Genomic DNA, 19,503 nt, shown 5'->3' with positions numbered 1-19,503 from the left:
CGCGGGGCTGTCTGACCCCGCCGATGTCAGCTCGTGGTGCTGACTCATTCAAGGGAGCCCCTATTCATCAATCCGCTGTGGCCTGCGGGAGCCACCCGCGTGCCCTCCCTATTGGACCATTCGGTTATTCTCCCATTTTTGTTTTCTCAATTTTCGTTTTTAATTTTTATTTGAATAAAATTCAGGCTTTTATATAGAAAAAAACTTGTCAGATTGAGAAAAGATTCAGATTCGAAAAATGTTCAAAACTGAGAATTGTTCAACTAAAAAAATGTTCAACGATAAAAAATGTTCGAAATTGGAAATTATTAAATTTTTAAAATGTTTAGATTAATTTTTTAATAAAATAGATGAAAAAGATAGAAAATGAAAAAACCGAACAAACCGACTTAACCTAAGAACCTAACAAATAATCGAAAAATTCCAATTGGAAGCTTCTAGACTATTCCAAAACACGCCGACCTAGCCAGTATATAGGAAAAGCACTTCTCGAATTTCCTAGATTGGGGCGGTCCATTTGGCGCCTTTTTCCTTCTGTACCACGTTCATTTCTTCTTTCACGTGCTTTCTGTTTTCTCTCTTTATTTTTTTCTTCAGGTTCTTCTCTTGTTTTATGTTTTCATTTCCATTCTTTTTAGTTTCCTATTTTTGTATCTTTCTAATTTCTTTTTTATTTATTTTGGGGTAATGCACAGATTATAGATATATGAGTATGAAATAGTGGACAATTTTGAACATCTTTTCAACCATGGATTTTTTCAGTATGAAACTTCTATAAAATAATAGTTTTTTAAATCAACATGTTTTAAATCAGGAACATTTTATTAAATCCGACTATATTTTGCGAGTGAACAGTATTTAAATCTGAACTTTTTTCCATTGAATAATTTTAAATTTGAACATTTTTTCAAGTGAATTTTTTTAATATGATTTTATAAAATCGTGAACAATTTTTTGAAAATTTTGAAATCTGCACCTTTTTACCCGGTGAACCACTTTTTAAATCTGAACCTCTATGTAAATCATGAATAATTTTAAAATCTGAATCTTTTTAGATCATTTTTAGAGTTCACGAATTTTTAAAATCTATTTATAGTGAACTTTTTTTTAGCTCTGAGCAATTTTTAAAGTTATTTGAGTGTTTTTAATAGGCCGTTAACAGATGTTTAATATGTGTGAGTTAGACGGACTGCAGATCTATTTTTTTATATTTGGGTACGACTAGTTCTCAATGTACCGAGAACCAACATAGTTCTTAGTCCAAAACTAACTTAGTTCTTAGTTCTTAGTCTAACTAGTTCTTGACCTATCCAGAACTAACTTAGTTCTTAGTTCTTAGTCTAATTGCTTTTTTGAAATTGAGGCAAAAATATTTGCCATTTTTATTAATAAAATGTACATAGTGACCAGTTTACTAGCCGGAAACCAGCCCAAAAACCGGTACAACCACCCTCGCCGACCGAGGGCACACTCGGCCACCTGGCAACCCGCAGAAGCTACACACCACCGAAGCGAGGGTCGTCGTCGAGGTTGCAAACCAACGTCATCGACATCACTCTGCAACGACCTCGACTTCTCCGAAGGGACAACCATCAAAGAAGACCTTGCCTTAGCAGCACCATGAAGCTCAATCGACCTATGCCAAACAAGTAGCTCCTCGCGCAGAGCTAGGCAACACTGACTGTGATGACCCTCCGGGGAGGAGATGCGCAAGACCCGCGCCGAAGAAGATCTTCACCACCGAACCGTCCCTAGCAGGTCATTTTTATGCCGCTCAAATGATGACACTAGAAAACCATAGCAACTCCCACTTCATAGCGAGAGAAGACCAACACAGCGAGGGAAGACCAACACATGCCGAAACTAGCCGACTAACAAGTTCTTGCCGTGAGCAGACCATCGCTCATGAACGTTATCGTTGCCATGCAAGCCACCACACGGAACTCTCTCGTCGCCGATCGGGAACCTGCCAGTCGCGACGCCGTGCATGTCCAGCCTATGGAATGCGTGTAGAGGCAAATGATCTTCAAGACGGCGCCCTAAAGAGGGTAGCGAAGTGTACACGCCGCCGCCACCGGGGAATTTATTATTGTCCCACTTTACTTTGGTAGTTTATCTTTTGCCCTTATTTACCTAGCCACTTTTTTTTGCCCCAAATTACTTTGGAACTCGATGATTTGCCCATTTCCATTTGTTTAGTACTATTGGGAACGTTGTGCTGATTTGCAAATACCACTCTACCCTCCCTCCTCGTTCCTTTCCCCAAATTCTTCTTCCTCTCTTATCACACTCTGGCATGGCGGCATCTCACGCAAGGTCTTGATCTCACGACGGTAGGAGAAAGCACCGTGGTGCCGGTGCCTCCACCACTGTCCTTGCTCACATACCCCTCCTCGCTCCTCCCCTGATAGAGCACCTCTGCCTCCCTTGCTTCCCATCCTCCCATCCTGAGTCCTAACTCCCACGACAACGGGTGCCATAGCGGTTGACGAAGGCGGCCAGGGCCCGTGGGTCCCAGAAGGGCGGCACGTATCTGGCGAAGCGCTCGTGTAGGGCAAGTCCGGCGCTAGGGGCCTCGATGTCGCAGTGCTGGACCTTGTCATCGACGATGCCCCCTGACACTTCCCGCATGATGGCGCCGCTGGGAGGGCGAGGTCACTTGCGGCACCGACAAAGTTGAGTAGGTGGCCGGGGGTTTTCTTGGCCCAAAAAAGGGGAGGAGGTCCTCAGCGATGTCGTACCCGCACCCATCCATGTGCCTGTGGGCATGGCGTCCACTCCTGTGTTCCACGGCCGCTAGCAAAAGACAAACTAGAGACCCAGGGCAAACACCAACTGACGGTAATCTTGTCATTGCGTGGGGCCGAAGCCTTCAGAGGGCAAATCGTAAAGGTGCAAAGAAATCTAGGCAAATAAGTAATTACCATGTAAAGGAGGGCAAAAGATCAAGTACCAAAGTAAAGTGGGGTAGAAAATAAATTCCCCGCCATCGCCCGAACCCTTGCCGAGGTCTAGACTTTTGCCCGAAGAGCATGGCCCGAGGATTGTGGGTGTCGAAGAGATCCACGCTGGCGCCTCCACGGAGGATCACGACGTCCATGGACGCCGTCACCGTCGACCGGCAAGCCGGGCAGACTTCGCCCGGAGCCTCAATAGACCACCAACCCGCGCAACCGGCATCGCTGACCCGTAGATCCACTGGATCGTGCACCTCCAAAGCAGCAACAACACCACTGCCAAATATGAGCAACCACACCATCACCATCACCAGATTTGGGAGCTCTTGGAGTGAGGCACCGCTGCAACCAATCGCACCACACAGAGGTGACAAGCTGAGTCGCAACAGACCACTGTAGGAGCCAAATCGAGCCACAAAGGCCAAATCCGGCACCTCCCCAACAACCCGCCGCTGACGGCACCTAACGTTATAGCAACCCAGACGCCACCGAACGCCGCAGAGAGGGGGACATCGACCAACGGCATCGCGAGCATGGAACCGTGAGCCGTAGGCCGGGAGCACCCAAATCCGATGATCGTGCTGCCCACGTAGCCACAATGGACGCCTTCTCCGCCCCGAGATATCGGGGCCGCCGCCCCGCTCAACCCGATGCCGCGTCGGCCGAACCAGCGCCTCCGACCAGGCCAGCATGACGACCTCCTCCACCACGACAGCTCCCCCCACAACCTTTCGGCAAGGGAACCGCCGCCACCTCGTGCTTGTGGCATCGGCGGCGGGAGGTGGCTCGAAATAGGGAAGCCTGCAGGCGGCGACTAGGGTTTCCCCGAGTCGCCCCGAGTCGCCCCGTGCTGGAGCGACTCGGTGTGTGAGATAGTTTTTCTACCTCTTTTCTTAGTCTAATTTAGTTTTTAGACTATTGAGAACTAACTTAGTTCTCGATAGAATGATGTCATCAAATCTCAGTTGTAACCTATATTGAAACCTATCATTAACACGAATCACAAATCAAATCTAATGGTTTAAAGACATTTTTCACTTATAACTAAAAAAATATCAGTTGAACCCCATTTCCAACAAATCCTTTTATTTTTATTTTTTAGCTAGCTAGCTAGTTTCAATTGTACACCCATCGATCGGTGCTTTCGAAAGCTAGCACACTGCACGCTCCTTCATTGATTTACTCAAGAGGAAACGAAATATCCCCAATTCCCCACACAAGAGTAGCATAGCCCTTGCAACGGTCCCCAATGGAGATGACGAGTTCTTCGGGAGTCGGCGAGACTCAGGGGTCAGGATCGGTGGTGGAGGTGCAAGTGGCTGCGGCGGCGCTGCGGCGGTCGGAGGTGTTCCACGTCGTGAAGGAACTGGTCGGCTTCGTCCTCTATATGCACCACCAGATCCCCTCGTAACCCCCCGTTCCCCCCCGCCCCCATCTCCCTTTCCCGCTCTCGTGCTATGTTAGAATCTGCTGTGCTTTCAAGTGAGCCGGATTTGAGCAACCTTTGTGCTTGTGGATCTAGTTTGCATACGGTTCGAGTGGATTTTCCAAATCCGTCACAAATTTGAACTTCCCCTTTGTGGGGACGAGAAGTTAGGGTTTGGATCAGAATGATTCTACTGGATTCGACCATTACTTCGTTCCTCTCCGTCAATTCGTTTCGTTCGGGATCAGAATTGGGTAAATATTACAGGGTGATGAGTTAAGCGGGCTTTAGTTAGGACATTACTTCGTCCCTCTCCGCCAATTCGTTTCGTTTTGATATGTTCTCTGAGCTCCTGCGTTTGCTGTTACCGTACTGCTGCCTGGTATCGTTGCAGGATGATAATTTAAGTGGGATTTAGCTAGGGCATTACTTCATTGCTGTTCCATCAATTTGTTTTGTTTTGATACGTGCTCTTAGCCTATGCATTCTCGCTGCTACCTTAATGCTGCTTGTTATTCTCCTGTGTTAATGTCGGATGATGTTTGGTGCTCTGTTGTTATCCTCGTAAATTGTTTTCATTACCGATCGTGTGCCTTAATGAAATTTGCAGAATTTGTTAACGATATTACATTTTGCTACTCCCTCTGTACTGGTTTATGAGGTTAATAAGCACTTCGAGAAAAAACTTTGAACATTCATTTGGTAAAAAAAAAAAGAGATATATGCCACAAAAATTATAACATTGGAAACTTATTTTGAATATGAATCCAATGACATAATTTTTGTGGTATATATCTCATATTTTGTTGACTTAAGTTTTGTATTCCTACCTAACTTAGCTTTTATAATGTGGTGTTAGGTGGTGCGTGCTTGGGTCATGTTCTTTTCACTATAGAGGCTTGCCGTGAGGATATGGCCTTGGGCCCTTGCTGTGTGATGCTAGCCAGTGATGGTGATGGCACTCTGCCAGTTATAGGCTAGGATATGATAGGAGATGGAGATACATGGATTACTCTTTGGTTCACTGATAATCAAACAGGATCAGTCATTATATAGCCAGCTTAAATGCCAAGGGTGGAAAGCAATTTTTTTTGAAATATCTCTTAAATGGACCTAAGCTTCTTATTCTATAGGAAATTAGGATCATTATCAGTAATTTGGTCTGGTTGCACCTCCTGGGAAGCTCTCTTGCTGTGGCTGTACGGGCCACATGACATGTGGACCATGTGGAATTTTTCAATTTACATATGGTTTCACTCTGAATTTGCACTGCCAGAACACTGTCCTTCCCAGTATGCCTTACTCTGGCACGTGTTTCCTATACCTGTACATCAGATACTTAAGGGTTGTTATTCCTAGGGTGAATGGAAAGTGTTGTCCCAGCATTTTAAGGTTCAAAAAGGCGCTAGGCGTGAATTCCTAGTTTTGCCTCTGACTAGCTCCTATACTCCGATCTCTCCTAAATGCCTAGGCATGATTAAGCGCTAGGCATCTGTTGTTGCCTCACGCCTAGGCATGCTTCAGTGCACACCTAGGCGAGCATTTTTAACCATGGCATTTTGACGAGTAAAATATAGTTGGTAGCCAATACTGTTAAAGTGAGCACTCTGGTGTCCTGTTTGCTGGGACTACTATTTCAAGAATGAAGGCCACAATGTTATGCTTTCCAAATACTCGTGCATCAGTGGCGATGAAACCTTCAACAGTTTCATAATGTGCTGTTTGCTTAATTTTAAGTGTGCAACCCTGAATAGAAATAAAGAAACATGAACATCATGTAGTCTAGCTTATATAGTATATCCATTTAGCAGAGTAGGTTTGCCAGTTATTTACATTGTTTCTACAATTGTAGGTGGATTTGAAGTTTATTCAAAATTTTAATATTTTCAGGGTGTTGCAGAATCTTGAAAATGAATTTGCAGGTTTAAAGGAGGAAATGGTATGTTTAGTAAACATGTTTATGTTGTTATCCCTTTACTCAACGGGCCTTTAATTATTCATGGTCATCTCTAGATGGAAATGGCAGCAACATCAGCAGAACTGAAACCTTCTGACCAGAGAAAGTACAACACACGAAAAAGGGAGGTTAGATGCAGAATCAAGAAGCGCGAGAAGTTAATGAATGGCATATCTGCCTTACTCTCTGCTCTTCAGCAAGCGCTTGATGAAGTTCCTAGCATTGAAGGAGTTGCCTTAATTTTGGGGGGCAGTCTTGTTCGACCCTTGTTTGTCTATGACATTACAGTTACTCATGGTAAATTTGATTCTGGAAGTGCCAAAGAGCAAACTACGACCAAGTTAGCTCAGTCTGTTTCTCGAAAGGTGAGCTACCCTTTTTTGGTACTACATGAAGGATCATTTCCTAGAGGCTAGAACAATTACCATTACTTCATCAGTTCCTGCTTTATATCCCCACATGAACATGTATATTTCCAGGCCATCCGAGCTCTCATATCAGGTGGTGCGGGGAGTTTATCTTACACAGGTATTGGTTATTGGCTTCTTATTATATACACTTGGCTGGGTATGCATTGAACTTTTTGGCTTACTGCTTTTACTCCCACTGTTTTGGAAGGCCCTACCAAGCTGTTTCTGCTGGTCAGATGTCCCAGTTCGTTGAACTTACCCCTGGATTTCATGCCAAAACGTGATTTCCGTTACAGTAAGAAGGTGTAGTTCCTTTATGAATTATATGGCTGACTTACTCTATTGGTTATACCATCCATTTTTCGATGATAAACGTATGAACGCAAACTTCTGCTTGCAGGTTGCGCCCCAGCATATGTCTATAAAATGTAATGCATCGGAATCCCAAAAGAATAATAAGCATGTTACATCACTCGTGGATGCTTTATGTTGCAGCTCAGAATATTTTCCTTCAGATGTTATCTGGTAATATTTCTGACCATCATTTTGTTTTGTGGGTAGTATTTCTGATCATCTTTCTATCGCATTGATCACTTTTGTTAGTTTCTGCTATCATTTTCGACCCTTTTATATTGGTGTATTGATAGTTCGGCGAGAGTCTTATCTTAGAGCGGTGGATCACAAAGTATTTACCAGAAACCAGATTATGTTAACTGCATGCATTCATAGGCATTGCACCTTGCAGATTTAGCTACTAGTTCCTTTGAGGTTTACATCACCCCAGGCATCTTGACAGTGAACGTTGCTCGTTTGATTTTGATGTTTTGAACTATATATTGATTTGCTACGTTCTCAAATTGTCGTCAAAATGCTGATCATGTGAGTGCTTTACCTGCAGCTTACCTGTTCTTTCTAACCGAAGTTAAACATGCTAACTAAATACGTATTATCTCTTGTAGGTTCCAGTGCAAGCACACGATAAGAGGCTTACCATGCAAGGCATCATTAGAAGGATGATGATCGGCTCATCTTTGTTGTCCGACATCGATGTGCCAATTGAAAAATGCTGTAGCGAGGTGAACCCCCGGTGTCCTGACTGTGTAAATGTACGAAAGGATCAGCATTCTCAATCTTAACATGTCTGCCTTGTGCCAAAAAGAAGGCACATCCCAACACACGGCTCCGCTCGTGCATTTGCGGGTCGTGCAACGTAGCAACCCATTTGAAAATGCAGAATTAACCATGTCCGTTTTTTTTCTTCTGTTCATTTCTACGGGAATGGCTTGTGGCATGCACATCAGTTCCCTCGAGTACTTGCAACAGACTAGTAAAGGTGCACGTGCGTGGCACGTATAAACATCTACAATAAGAAGATTTTATGTTGAATGTTATTTCTTTTTTAGCGAGTCATTTTTTTAAATACTTTAGGTAACTTTATTACAGTTATTACTGAATCAAAATTACAGCGAGAAGAAAAAGGGGAGGATCATCTAACCAAAGCTCTTTATTGCCCTGTTCTGAACCGTGGCGAGCAAGCACATGTGCAGCTATATTTCCTTCTCAAGCACATGTGCAGCTAGCGTTGCAGTGCGCTCTTTGAAACCGGATAAACAATTTCTGTTGCTACTCTTAATGAAATTATGCACCATGCACGTGTTTTTGAAAAAAGAAAATCTTGTAGGATTTATACCATGGGTTATCTTTTGAGGAAAATTTGGGGTCGTAACAAATTTTGAGCACATATTCTATTTCAAAGTACAACAAACATGAAGATGCTCTCTAGCCAGGGGCGGATCTAATCATGGCTTAGGTGGTTCACACACACCTAATCAAGATTTTTTAAGCAATTTGCTAAAAAAGTTAGCATGTGTGCCATCCTAAAACGTTAATTTGAAGAACAGCACCCTGGTGGCTCAAAATGCAACAATTAACGAAGCACAATGGATCCAAGTCTTACTCCACCCCTGGCACCAACCACATGCATTAGCCTTGTCTAGGTTCACCACAAAAGGGTGGGCACCAGTAAGAAAATTACCATTATCTATAGCATAATCAGCCTCGCCAATTGGATCAGTACTGCCAATGAACTTCTCAAAGTACGAATGCCAAACTCATTCTAGGCCGATTTCTGTGAAGTTGCAACTAAACTCTAGATTCAGGTACATTTGGAATTCCTAGTGTCTCCCCTTCCTACTAACCTAGATAATGGACCTCATTACCAAGAAGGTAGTGGGAGACAATATCACCACTTTCGTACTTCATATTTTGCTAGTGGGAAGACCTTGGGTTTCTTATTGGGGTCCCTCTGGAGGCTTGGCCATGATATATAGTCCTACTACTTGGTATTAACTCTGGGGACAAGAGCACGTACACGAATTGTATCATAACTAAAAGCATTAGCAAGAATTGGATCATAACTGAAAACATTAGTACGATGTTGATTAAAGCTTAGGGAAAGTGGATGTACAATCCAACCATTTAGGTTTAAGTCTTCACAAACACAAATTTAGGTTCATATTTGTTAATTCTTTTGTAGGGACATCTAGGGCTATCTCCGGGAATTTACTACCCGAGTGCGAAATGCTAAATGTAGCCCTAAAATTTGAAAACTTCATGTAACAAAAGTATAAGCTCAGTTAATCATAAAATTTCAAATAAATGGTATTCCTATGATATTTAGAACAATATGAAATATCAATGCTATGTCCCCAGTTTTTTTATGCAGTATGATCCAAAATATGTACAAAGTATTGAATATTTCATTAATATCAGACTAAACCAATATGTACTTTGCAATTGAAAAATAAAGCTACATAAAGTTTGAATGCAGCTACGGCCAACTACCTCAATCAAAATCAATAATCTTATACTATATCACAAATTTGACTTCAGATTAAATTCTTGTGAAGTGTAAATTTAATCTCTCGCATCATACAATTCTGGGTTAGTACTACTACTATATGAAATACCTTATGTAATGCGAAAGTGATCTAACCAAAAACATAATCAGTATTTTGTATAGTCTAGAAACCCTAAAAATATATAGTACCTTAGGGTTTAGGTAGGACATGAGTTGTGACATTATCCAGTGAGTTTGGACATCTTTGGCAGATTGGCTACTCATGCCGGACTAGCGGACCTTCGAGGCTTCGACAAACTGGAATAGACTGGGAAGTTAGCCTCGTGTAAAAATGGATCAATTGATCGATACTCTCCGTCCTTGAATAAGTGTACGTTTTTATTTTTTAGAAGTCAAATGTTTTAAAATTCAACCATATTTTTACACAAAAATAGCAACATAGGTCACATCAATTACTCTATTATTAAACTATATTGGAAGATGAATCTATTAATATTAAATTAGTGTCATAATTGTTGCTACTGTTTTCTAGGAAGGTTGTCAAATTTAATAAGGTTTGACTTAATATACCCTCATTTGAGGACAGAGGGAATACGTGCATCATCCAGCTAATTCTTGTATGGCGCTTTAGGCTTTGGCCCGCCCAACATCAATGGGGTACTTACAGATTCGGTTTCTTATGGCAGATAACGAATCGTCGGGAAGTGTGAGCAACTCACAAAATAAGCGGAAGGATTGGCTTCTCGAGCTCTCTCTGATCAGCGGCCCCACAATTTTGGGGGCCTGTGCGATCTCTCATCTCGAACATGGCCATCAACGGGCCTGGTGTGTATTGAGCATCCGATATGTACAATAGACATATGTTGCTTTTATGATGCCTATTTTTGACTAGGTTTTGGTTGCAATTATAAGATAAATAATGGAAACAACAACTCTTTCATAAGATCTACTTATTCAGCAATTTTTTGTCCTCTCATGCGTTTGGACCATCATAATTCATATTTTTTTCTCTATCATATGGACATAGACCTAGCATCACTATCCCTATGATCGGTGGTGCAAGCAGGGTCTCACCGTGAGTAGCTCAGTGAAGCTTATTTGTGGGTACATAGAGAGGACAAAGCATTTTAATTCATGATCTGGTCCAATCACTGCATAAAGATTTCTTCCTTGATACACCAACATATCCCCATGTGTAAATGTGTGAATGGTTGTGGCGAACATCACATAGTTTTTTTCTTTAACCGTTTCCGAGTTTGTTGCGTTGCAATGCGCTCTTTGAAATCGGATAAACATTTTTTTTGTTGCTACTCTTAATGAAATTATGTACCATGCACGTTTTTGTCTGAAAAAAAATCTCGTAGGATTTGTACCATGGGTTATCTTTTGAGGAATATTTGGGGTCGTAAATTTTTTTTAGAACATATTCTATTTCAAAGTACAACAAACATGAAGATGCTCTCTAGTTAGGGGCGGATCTACTCATCGCTTAGGTGGTTCACACGCACCTCAATCATGATTTTTTAAAGCAATTTGCTCAAAAAAGTTAGCATGTGTGCCACCCTAAACATTAATTCGAAGAACAGCACCCTGGTGGCTCAAAATGCAACAATTAACGAAGCACTAGGAATCCAAGTCTTACTCCACCCCTGGCTCCAACCACATGCACTAGCCTTGGCTAGGTTCACCGCAAAAGGGTGGGCACCAGCAAGCAAAATTACCATTATCTATAGCATAATCAGCCATGGCAATTATATCAGTACTGCCAATGGAGTTCTTAAAGTACAAATGCCAAACTCCTTATAGGCAGTTTTCTATGTAGCTGCAACTGAACTCTAGATTCAGGCACATTTGGGTGTCTCCAATTCCTACTAACCTAGCTAATGGACCTCATTACCAAGAAGGTAGTGTGAGACAATATCGCCACTTTGGTACTTCATATTTTGCTAGTGGAGAGACCTTGGGTTTCTTAGCAGGGTTTCTTTGGAAGCTTGACCATGATATATAGTCCTACTACTTGGTATTATCTCTGGGGCCACGAGCACGTACATGAATTAGATCATAACTGAAAGCATTAGTAATTGACATGAAAGACATCCAAGGTGTACATTGTAGACTAAAGCTTAGGGAAAAGCGAGGAGGTTGGCCAAAAAACCTTGGAGTAAAGTCATTGCATCCTCTTTGGCATGGTAGGCTGGTATTGTGGTATGCTATCAATTCAAGTGTGCTTACATACAGATGGACGATGCTTGTGGTAGTTTTCCTCTAGAGTAGCACATGTGTAGTGACCAAACCAGGATTCCAGCACGGGCCCAAACCTAAATGATCATAACTATCACAAAAAATTAACCCATCCGATAGCATACAAAACATTGCACAATTATCAATCAATTATTATAGTATGTGGACCCAATGCTTGATTTGAAAATTGTTGGTTGCTTAAGTTGAACTTGAATCTTATGTTGTTGATGTTGTTTCGGTTTCAGAAGTTGATTGTCAGATGACCGCTCTCGAATAGAGAGAAACCGCTCCCGCGTCGCTCTTCCCAGGGCGACCCGAGGGCTCCCCCCATCGTGCCGCCAGGGGCCCTCTCCACGCCGTCTCCTCCTTGCCGCTGCTGCCGTCGGCCTTGCCGCGGTGGCAGCGGGCCCGTCACAGCCAAAGGTGGTGGCGGGGGGCCTGGATCAGCAACCTCCGCGTCGTCTTCAAGCGCGGTGCGGCGCGGCATGCTAGGGCGGCGGCCCCGGTGACATAGGCATCCCCAATGGGCCTGCCGATGATAGTACCCGGGGTTTACTGAAGGCCCACTACCCGAAGAATAAGAAGACTCGGAAGCCCAAGATATTGTTAAGGAAAGCTAGAGTTGTAATAGGAAGCATTATTTGTAATCTTGCGGGAGGAGTTAGAAACCTTCCCGGACTCGTAACTTGTACAATACGAATCCCTCGGCTCCGCCTCCTATATAAGGGGAGTCGAGGGACACGAAAGCATCGAATCTATCGTCAACACAACCTTAGTTTTATATTCGTCGAGTACTTTTCGGCTGAAACCTTCGAGATCTACTTGCCCTCTACATCCAACTAAACCCTAGTCTACAATCCGTAGGCATTGACAAGTTAATACCTTGTCAATTGGCGCCGTCTCGTGGGGTCTAGAGGCGACAAGGAGCTGATCTCGATGGCACGTTCAAGATCGTCGACTTCATCGGTAGCAAGCAACATCATGGACAGAGGTAAACAGATCGAAACTGGTCTCGTTGATTTTATTCCTCACCCGCCCTCCCGTTTGGATGCATATGCGTATCTGGAGGAGCCCATGAAGATGATGTTTGGAAAGTTCCACTTCCGCGTCGATAAAGAAGGATCGTATCGTCTCGAAGTTCCGATCTCGTCGGGATTATCGGCGGTTGGTCCTGATTTCTCAAACTCAGTATCATCCATCGAGTCAAGCGACAAGGAGATTTCGTCGCCACGCTTCATCGGCAGCAGGGCAAGTGAAAAACTCGCCAAAATCTTCAGCGACATGTCCTTCGAGTCATCGGCGGACTCCTATATAAGCGATGATTCGAGCGACACCGACAGCCTTCGACTTCATCGACAAATCCATCTCTATTGGGAAGGTCTTCACCAATCTCTATGATGGTGTCACCAAACCAAGCAAAGTGAAAACTCCAAAATATCACCAAGTTTATGCCATTGGAGAAGCAAGTCGCGATGAAGAGGAAACATCAGAGGCTTTCGATGATTTGGGAAACCCCTATGTCGATCCCTCAGATCTAAGGAGAGGTTTGGGCACTAAATATGTCGGGCCCACACCACGTGTCAGAGTTCAACTTCCACAAGCAGCCTGGGATAGAGCTGCGAAAGCTTTGGATGGCTCTGAACCAATGGAGACAACTGCTACAGTCGAAGAACTGCAAGCTTATCAATATAGACTCGCCCGAGCTGGAAGAGAGTTGGAAAAACAGACAGCTGCTTTGAACAGAAGAAGGGAGGCAGCTTCCGCATCAAGCAGGCGATGAGCGGAATTAAGTCGACAATCAGAAACTTCGGGAGATAGTCATAGAGAAGCTCGGAGGAGAGCAAGATCTCGGCTGCAAAATATACCGAAGCCGAAAGAGAGACTCTAATCCAAAACCTCGACATGTTCTTTATGTCAATCGACACGAGGGGGAATATTATCCCAAAAACACCGGAAGCAGGATACATGGCGACACAAGCTTTCATCTTAGCGTCCAGGCCACCTCCCGGAGATCCAAGAGAAGCGTTGTACAACATGGCCATGGCAGGATGTGGAGCCATGGGAGCAGCGTTCACAGCCTACACCTCCCGAAGGAACCGCAAGGCAAAATAGTCCGAGACCTACCGCAGCAAGGCAAGATCCACCAAGAGCAAGTGGAGCCGGGGACACAATAACTCGAGCCGGAGTTGATAGAGCGCGACAAGAAAGAAGGGAACGTCGGCATTCACCAGAACTTGCTGAAGAGGACATGTGTGGACTTCCATGTTTCACACGACGGGTCCGAAAAACTCGAGTTCCATCAGGATTCAAGCTACCCGATAGTTTCAAGAAATTCGATGGTGTGCAAGACCCTGAGGATTGGCTAGTCGATTACCTCGAGACAGTAAAATTGATAGGCGGGACCAGAGCGACAGCCATGCAAAGCATCCAGATACATCTGAGCGGAGCCGCCGCATCATGGATAAAGAAGCTTCCCCCGAGTTCCATCGACAGCTCGGGAAAGTTTTGAGGACGTGTTTATCAAGAATTTCCGGTCAACTCCGCAAAAACCTGCGACACTAGAAGAGTTGAGGTCATGTCGACAAAAGCATGATGAATCAATGAGGAAGTACATCCAAAGGTGGAACATCATCAAAAACTCGGCGGAAAATATATCTGACGAAAGAGCGATAGATGCATTTGTTGCAGGAGTTCGACGAGGAGATTTCGTGGAGGACTTGGGGAGGACAAACCCAATAACAGTATCAGCTTTAATGGAGATAGCAAACAGATGGGCAGATGGTGAAGATGCGGTACATAACAAACGACATAGGTCCCCAGAGGAAGATCGCAGTCGAAATTTTCAAAATAGACGCCGATTTCCCCGTCAATTTTCAAGTTACGATGCACCTGGCCAAATATCGGCCGGCTTTCGGGGAAATAATGGAGGAAACAAGTAGAGATGACTACCGTAGAAGTAATGCACAAGCAAGGCGACAATAGAGATAACAGGCAAAATAGCGGGCCAAGGTTCTAGAGACCTTTTGTGTCTCCCGAAGAGATGATGAACGGGCCGTGTCAGATGCATTTCTTTCTCGATAGCAATGGAAAAAGACAGTCAGGACACTTGCAAAAGGATTGCCGAAATTTCCAGGCAATGTTAAGATGGGCGGGACATGCAAATGCTCGAGCAGCCGCACGTAAATCCTCAAGGACCTAGGAGTGAGATTCACTTGCCACCTCCTCCCGCGATTACGGATGAAAATCGACATCAGCTCGGAATAGCGGCAGCACTCGCTCCACCGCCCTATGTTGATCCTAACTCTAACGGAGCGGTCTCAATGATTCGAAAGGCGTACCATCCAATAGAGCTCGGAAAGTAATCTCGCGACATGTGTTTATGGCGGAGAAGATGCCACCACCAACGATCGAGTACCTTAACCGGTCGGGGCAAGATATTGGCTTCACAATAGCTGATCATCCACAAGCAAGTCCCTCGACCAGTGGCAGTCAGCACCGATCTTACCAAGCAGTAATTGCGGGATTCGATGTATCTCGAGTATTCATAGATGGCGGCAGCAGTTTAAACCTTATGTACGCAGATACGCTAAGGAAGATGAATATTTCCCTCGCAAATTTGAAACCTACCGACACACGTTTCCACGGCATCACACCAGAGAAGCCAAGTTACCCACTGGGGAGGATCAATCTCGACGTTCAGTTTGGAACCCGAGAAAACTACAGGATAGAAAGGTTGGAATTCGAAGTTGTGGATTTCCCGTCGCAATATCACGCTTTGTTGGGGCGACCAACATATGCCAGGTTTATGGCAGTACCACATTACACGTACTTGCTTTGGAGGTTACCTGGACCTAAGGGACCAATCACAGTCAAAGGAAGCTTCGCGCTAGCCGATAAATGCGACAAAGATTTTCATCGACTATCAGAAACTTTCGGGATGCGAGCGAGTACGCAGCGTCAAGGCTCATGACTGATTATGATGTGCTACCAGACGTAGGGAGGCCCAACAAGGAATCAACTTTCAATACCGCAAAAGATTCTAAGGAAGTGCAGATTCACCCGACAGATCCGAAGAAAACGACGTCCATCGCAACAAATATGGACCTCGCATAGGAAAGCGCGCTCGTCGAGTTCCTCCGTGAGCACTGGAAAATCTTCGCATGGTGTCCAGCTGACATGCCAGGAGTACCCAGGGAACTTGCCGAGCACCACCTAAACTTGGATCCAATAGCGAGACCAATCAAACAACCTTTGCGGCGTTTTTCAGAACCAAATCGCAAAGCCATGCTGTCAGAAATTGATCGACTTAAAGAAGCTGGTTTCATCAAAGAGATATCTACCGAAGCCACTTGGGTAGCTAACCCAGTGATGGTGCCGAAGAAAAACACGAAAGTCCTTCGCATGTGTGTCGACTTTACGTGCCTCAACAAACATTGTCCAAAGGATCATTTTCCCCTCCCAAGGATCGATCAGATTATCGACTCCACGGCAGGATGCGAACATCTTTCCTTCTTGGACGCATATTCTGGTTATAACCAGATCAGATTAAAAGAAGATGACGAAGCCAAAACAGCGTTCATCACACCGTATGGCGTATTTTGTTACAAAACAATGCCTTTCGGGTTGAAAAACGCGGGAGCAACATATCAACGGATGATGCAAAAGTGCTTAGCAACACAGATTGGGAAAAATGTACAAGTATACATCGACGACGTCGTCATCACATCAAAAAAGGGGGCAACATTAATCGAGGACTTGAAGGAAACTTTCGACAACCTCGACAAATTTTGTCTCAAGTTGAATCCGACGAAATGTTCTTTCGGCGTCCTCGCAGGAGAACTTCTCGGGTTCCTAGTTTCAGCGAGAGGGATTGAAGCAAATCCCGAAAAAATCCAAGCTATCGTAATAATGAGGAAGCCAACAAAGTTGAAGGAAATACAAGCAGCTAACCGGGCGAGTCGCAGCTTTAAGCGGATTCGTCGCTGAGTCGGGAGAAAAGGCGCTACCATTCTACGCCTTAATCAAACAAGGAGAGAAGTTCCAGTGGAACGAAGATGCGGATAGGGCCTTCGAGGACCTCAAACGGAAAATTTCGACACCACCAATTCTAGTGGCGCCAAAAGAAAAAGAACCGCTCTCGTTATATATTGCGGCTACACCTCGGGTGGTCAGCACGGCGCTAGTTGTCGAAAGAGAAGAAGAAGGAAAACTCCATGGAGTGCGAGAGGCCAAGTATATTTCATCGCCGAAGTATTATCGCCTTCAAAACAGAGGTACCCGCAGTACCAAAAGCTAGCATATAGAGTATTCACAACCGCAAGAAAATTGCGCCACTATTTTTCGGCGCATCCGATAATAGTGGTCAATGAGGCGCCTTTATCCAACATACTCAATAATCCAGAAGCTACAGGCCGTGTCTCCCTTTGGGGAATAGAACTTTCTCCTCGGGACATCACGTATGAAAAAAGAAAGGCAATAAAGTCACAAATTCTACCAGACTTCATCGCAGAGTGGATGGAGTTGCAAAACACAGGACCTCCGGATTTATCGAGAACCCGGACTATGAACTTCGACGGGTCCAAAAGGTTAGAAGGAGCTGGAGCAGGGGTAATACTCATATCACCTGAAGGCGACAAATTGAAATACGTCCTGCGGATGACGTTCCCAAACGCATCTAATAATGAGGCAGAATATGAAGCCCTTATACATGGGATGAAAATGGCGAAAGCCTGCGGCGCAACTCGACTAAAAATATTTGGCGACTCACAATTGGTAGCTCAGCAAGTCATGAACCAATGTGATGCGGTCAATGATAGCATGGTGGCGTACAAAGAGATGTATAATGAGCTAGAGAAACTATTTGACGGATGCGAAGTAAACCATATCAGCAGGTTGAGCAATGATGAAGCCGATGTTCTTGCAAACATCGGGTTGCAGTGCCTCGCAATTCCCCCAGGTGTGTTCTGGGAAGAGATAACAGAAAGATCCACGAAGCCGAAGAAATTAACAAAAAAGGAGAAGAACGAGAAACCCTCGGGGCTGCGAAAGAAGCATTGGAAGAAGAAGAAGAGGAACGAGGAGCTAGTACCGATGGTGCAAATCCCATGGATGCAAGGCGTACATATCATACATCCTAAGAAAAACAATACCCGACGATCCAGTTGAAGCAAGGCGAGTTATTAGGCGATCCAAAGCTTTCACGGTGGTCAAAGGGGAGTTGTACAAGCGAAGTATCTCGGGCATGTTACAAAGGTGCGTTACACCCGAAGAAGGAAGGATAATTCTGAAGGACGTACACGAAGGAGTATGTGGTCATCACGCAAGCAGTCGAGCTATTGCAGCCAAGGTTTTTCGAGCAGGATTCTACTGGTTGACAGCGATTGAGGACACAAAGGAAATAGTGCGAACTTGTGACGCATGTCAGAGATTTGCCGCAAAACCTCACTCTCCGGCAGCAGAATTAATGCCAATACCCTTATCTTGGCCTTTTGCTCAATGGGGTCTCGATATGGTGGGAAAATTGCACAAAGCTTCGCCAGGAGGATACGAGTACATGTTGGTTGCTGTTGACAAATTCACCAAGTGGATAGAAGCAAAGCCGATAAATTCACCAGATGCAACATCAGCAATAAAGTTCGTGAAGGGCATCGTTTTTCGATTTGGAGTACCTCACAGCGATCGTCACGGATAATGGCAGCAACTTTACGTCAAAGGAGTTCAAGGCGTATCGTGCGGAGGTAGGCATCAAATTGCACTTCGCGTCGCTTGCACATCCTCAATCCAATGGTCAAGTCGACAAAGCCAATGGTATCATCTCGCAATGGCATCAAGAAACGCTTGTTAGGACCACTCGGAAAAGCTCGACATACCTCGGCCGAAGAGTTACCAAGTGTGTTATGGAGCATCCGAACAACACCAAATACAACAACACAGAGACCCCGTTCTTCCTAGTCCACGGAGCAGAGGCGCGATCGCCGATAGAAATAGAGCACGACTCCCCCGTAGTCACGAGTACAACGAAGAAGTTTCCAGGAAAGCTTTGGAAGACGACGTCGACGCACTCGACGAAGCTCGAGACGAAGTATTGTCAAGGGTAACTAAATATCAGCAGGACCTGAAAACTACCACAGTCGACGTTTGCGACCAAGATCCTTTCAAGTTGGAGACCTAGTTTTGCGACTCAATCAAGAGCGTACTGAAAAACTCGAGTCGCCATGGCTTGGCCCTTACGTCATTACGGAAGTAATCGAAGGAGGAGCGTACACGATAAAAGACAAGAAGACAGGGGTTCCCGAGAAAAACCCCTGGAACGTGGCACAGCTCAGGCGGTTCTACGCTTAGAGTCGAAATATAGTCCTCCTCTGTAAAAATACAATGTACCGAAACGCCCGCGAGTTTTCGGACGCACTCTTTTCCTTTTCGGGGCACCGAGTGGGGCCGGAAAGGTTTTTAATGAGGCGGGCTCGCGGTGCTGCAATATAATAAAGATAGTGGAGATATACTTCTTATTCTTCGACACGCTCGGGGGCTCAATGCCTTCAAGTTACAAAATATATACAATATAGATAAACTAGACTTACCGAAATATTTCGCCTTGGTACAAGAATACCTCGCCAAATAGAACATCGGAAGCTAACAAATATAAATATAGC

General features: G+C 44.5%; 1 protein-coding gene across 1 annotated transcript; it reads left to right on the top strand.

Moving 5' to 3' along the window:
- Nucleotides 1–4,085: 4,085 nt before the first annotated feature.
- Nucleotides 4,086–8,150, top strand: LOC124684833. Its single transcript, XM_047219086.1, has 7 exons — nucleotides 4,086–4,364; nucleotides 6,274–6,322; nucleotides 6,397–6,705; nucleotides 6,820–6,868; nucleotides 6,959–7,053; nucleotides 7,151–7,275; nucleotides 7,710–8,150. The coding sequence occupies exons 1-7, from the start codon at nucleotides 4,207–4,209 to the stop codon at nucleotides 7,765–7,767; spliced, it is 843 nt and encodes a 280-aa protein (XP_047075042.1). The 5' UTR covers nucleotides 4,086–4,206; the 3' UTR covers nucleotides 7,768–8,150.
- The last annotated feature ends 11,353 nt before the right edge of the window (nucleotides 8,151–19,503 follow it).

This window comes from Lolium rigidum, chromosome 1 (genome assembly GCF_022539505.1).
Source record: "Lolium rigidum isolate FL_2022 chromosome 1, APGP_CSIRO_Lrig_0.1, whole genome shotgun sequence".
NCBI lineage: Eukaryota > Viridiplantae > Streptophyta > Magnoliopsida > Poales > Poaceae > Lolium > Lolium rigidum.
The sequence above is the reverse complement of the archived record's forward strand: the minus strand, read 5'-3'. Positions and strand labels throughout refer to the sequence as shown.

Excerpts from the sequence above, each read along its gene's own strand:
- LOC124684833 (XM_047219086.1), top strand. The coding sequence starts at position 4,207 with ATGGAGATGACGAGTTCTTCGGGAGTCGGCGAGACTCAGGGGTCAGGA. Across the intron at positions 7,054-7,150 it reads ATTTCCGTTACAGTAAGAAG|GTTGCGCCCCAGCATATGTC; the intron begins GTGTAGTTCCTT and ends TTCTGCTTGCAG. Across the intron at positions 7,276-7,709 it reads TTTCCTTCAGATGTTATCTG|GTTCCAGTGCAAGCACACGA; the intron begins GTAATATTTCTG and ends TATCTCTTGTAG.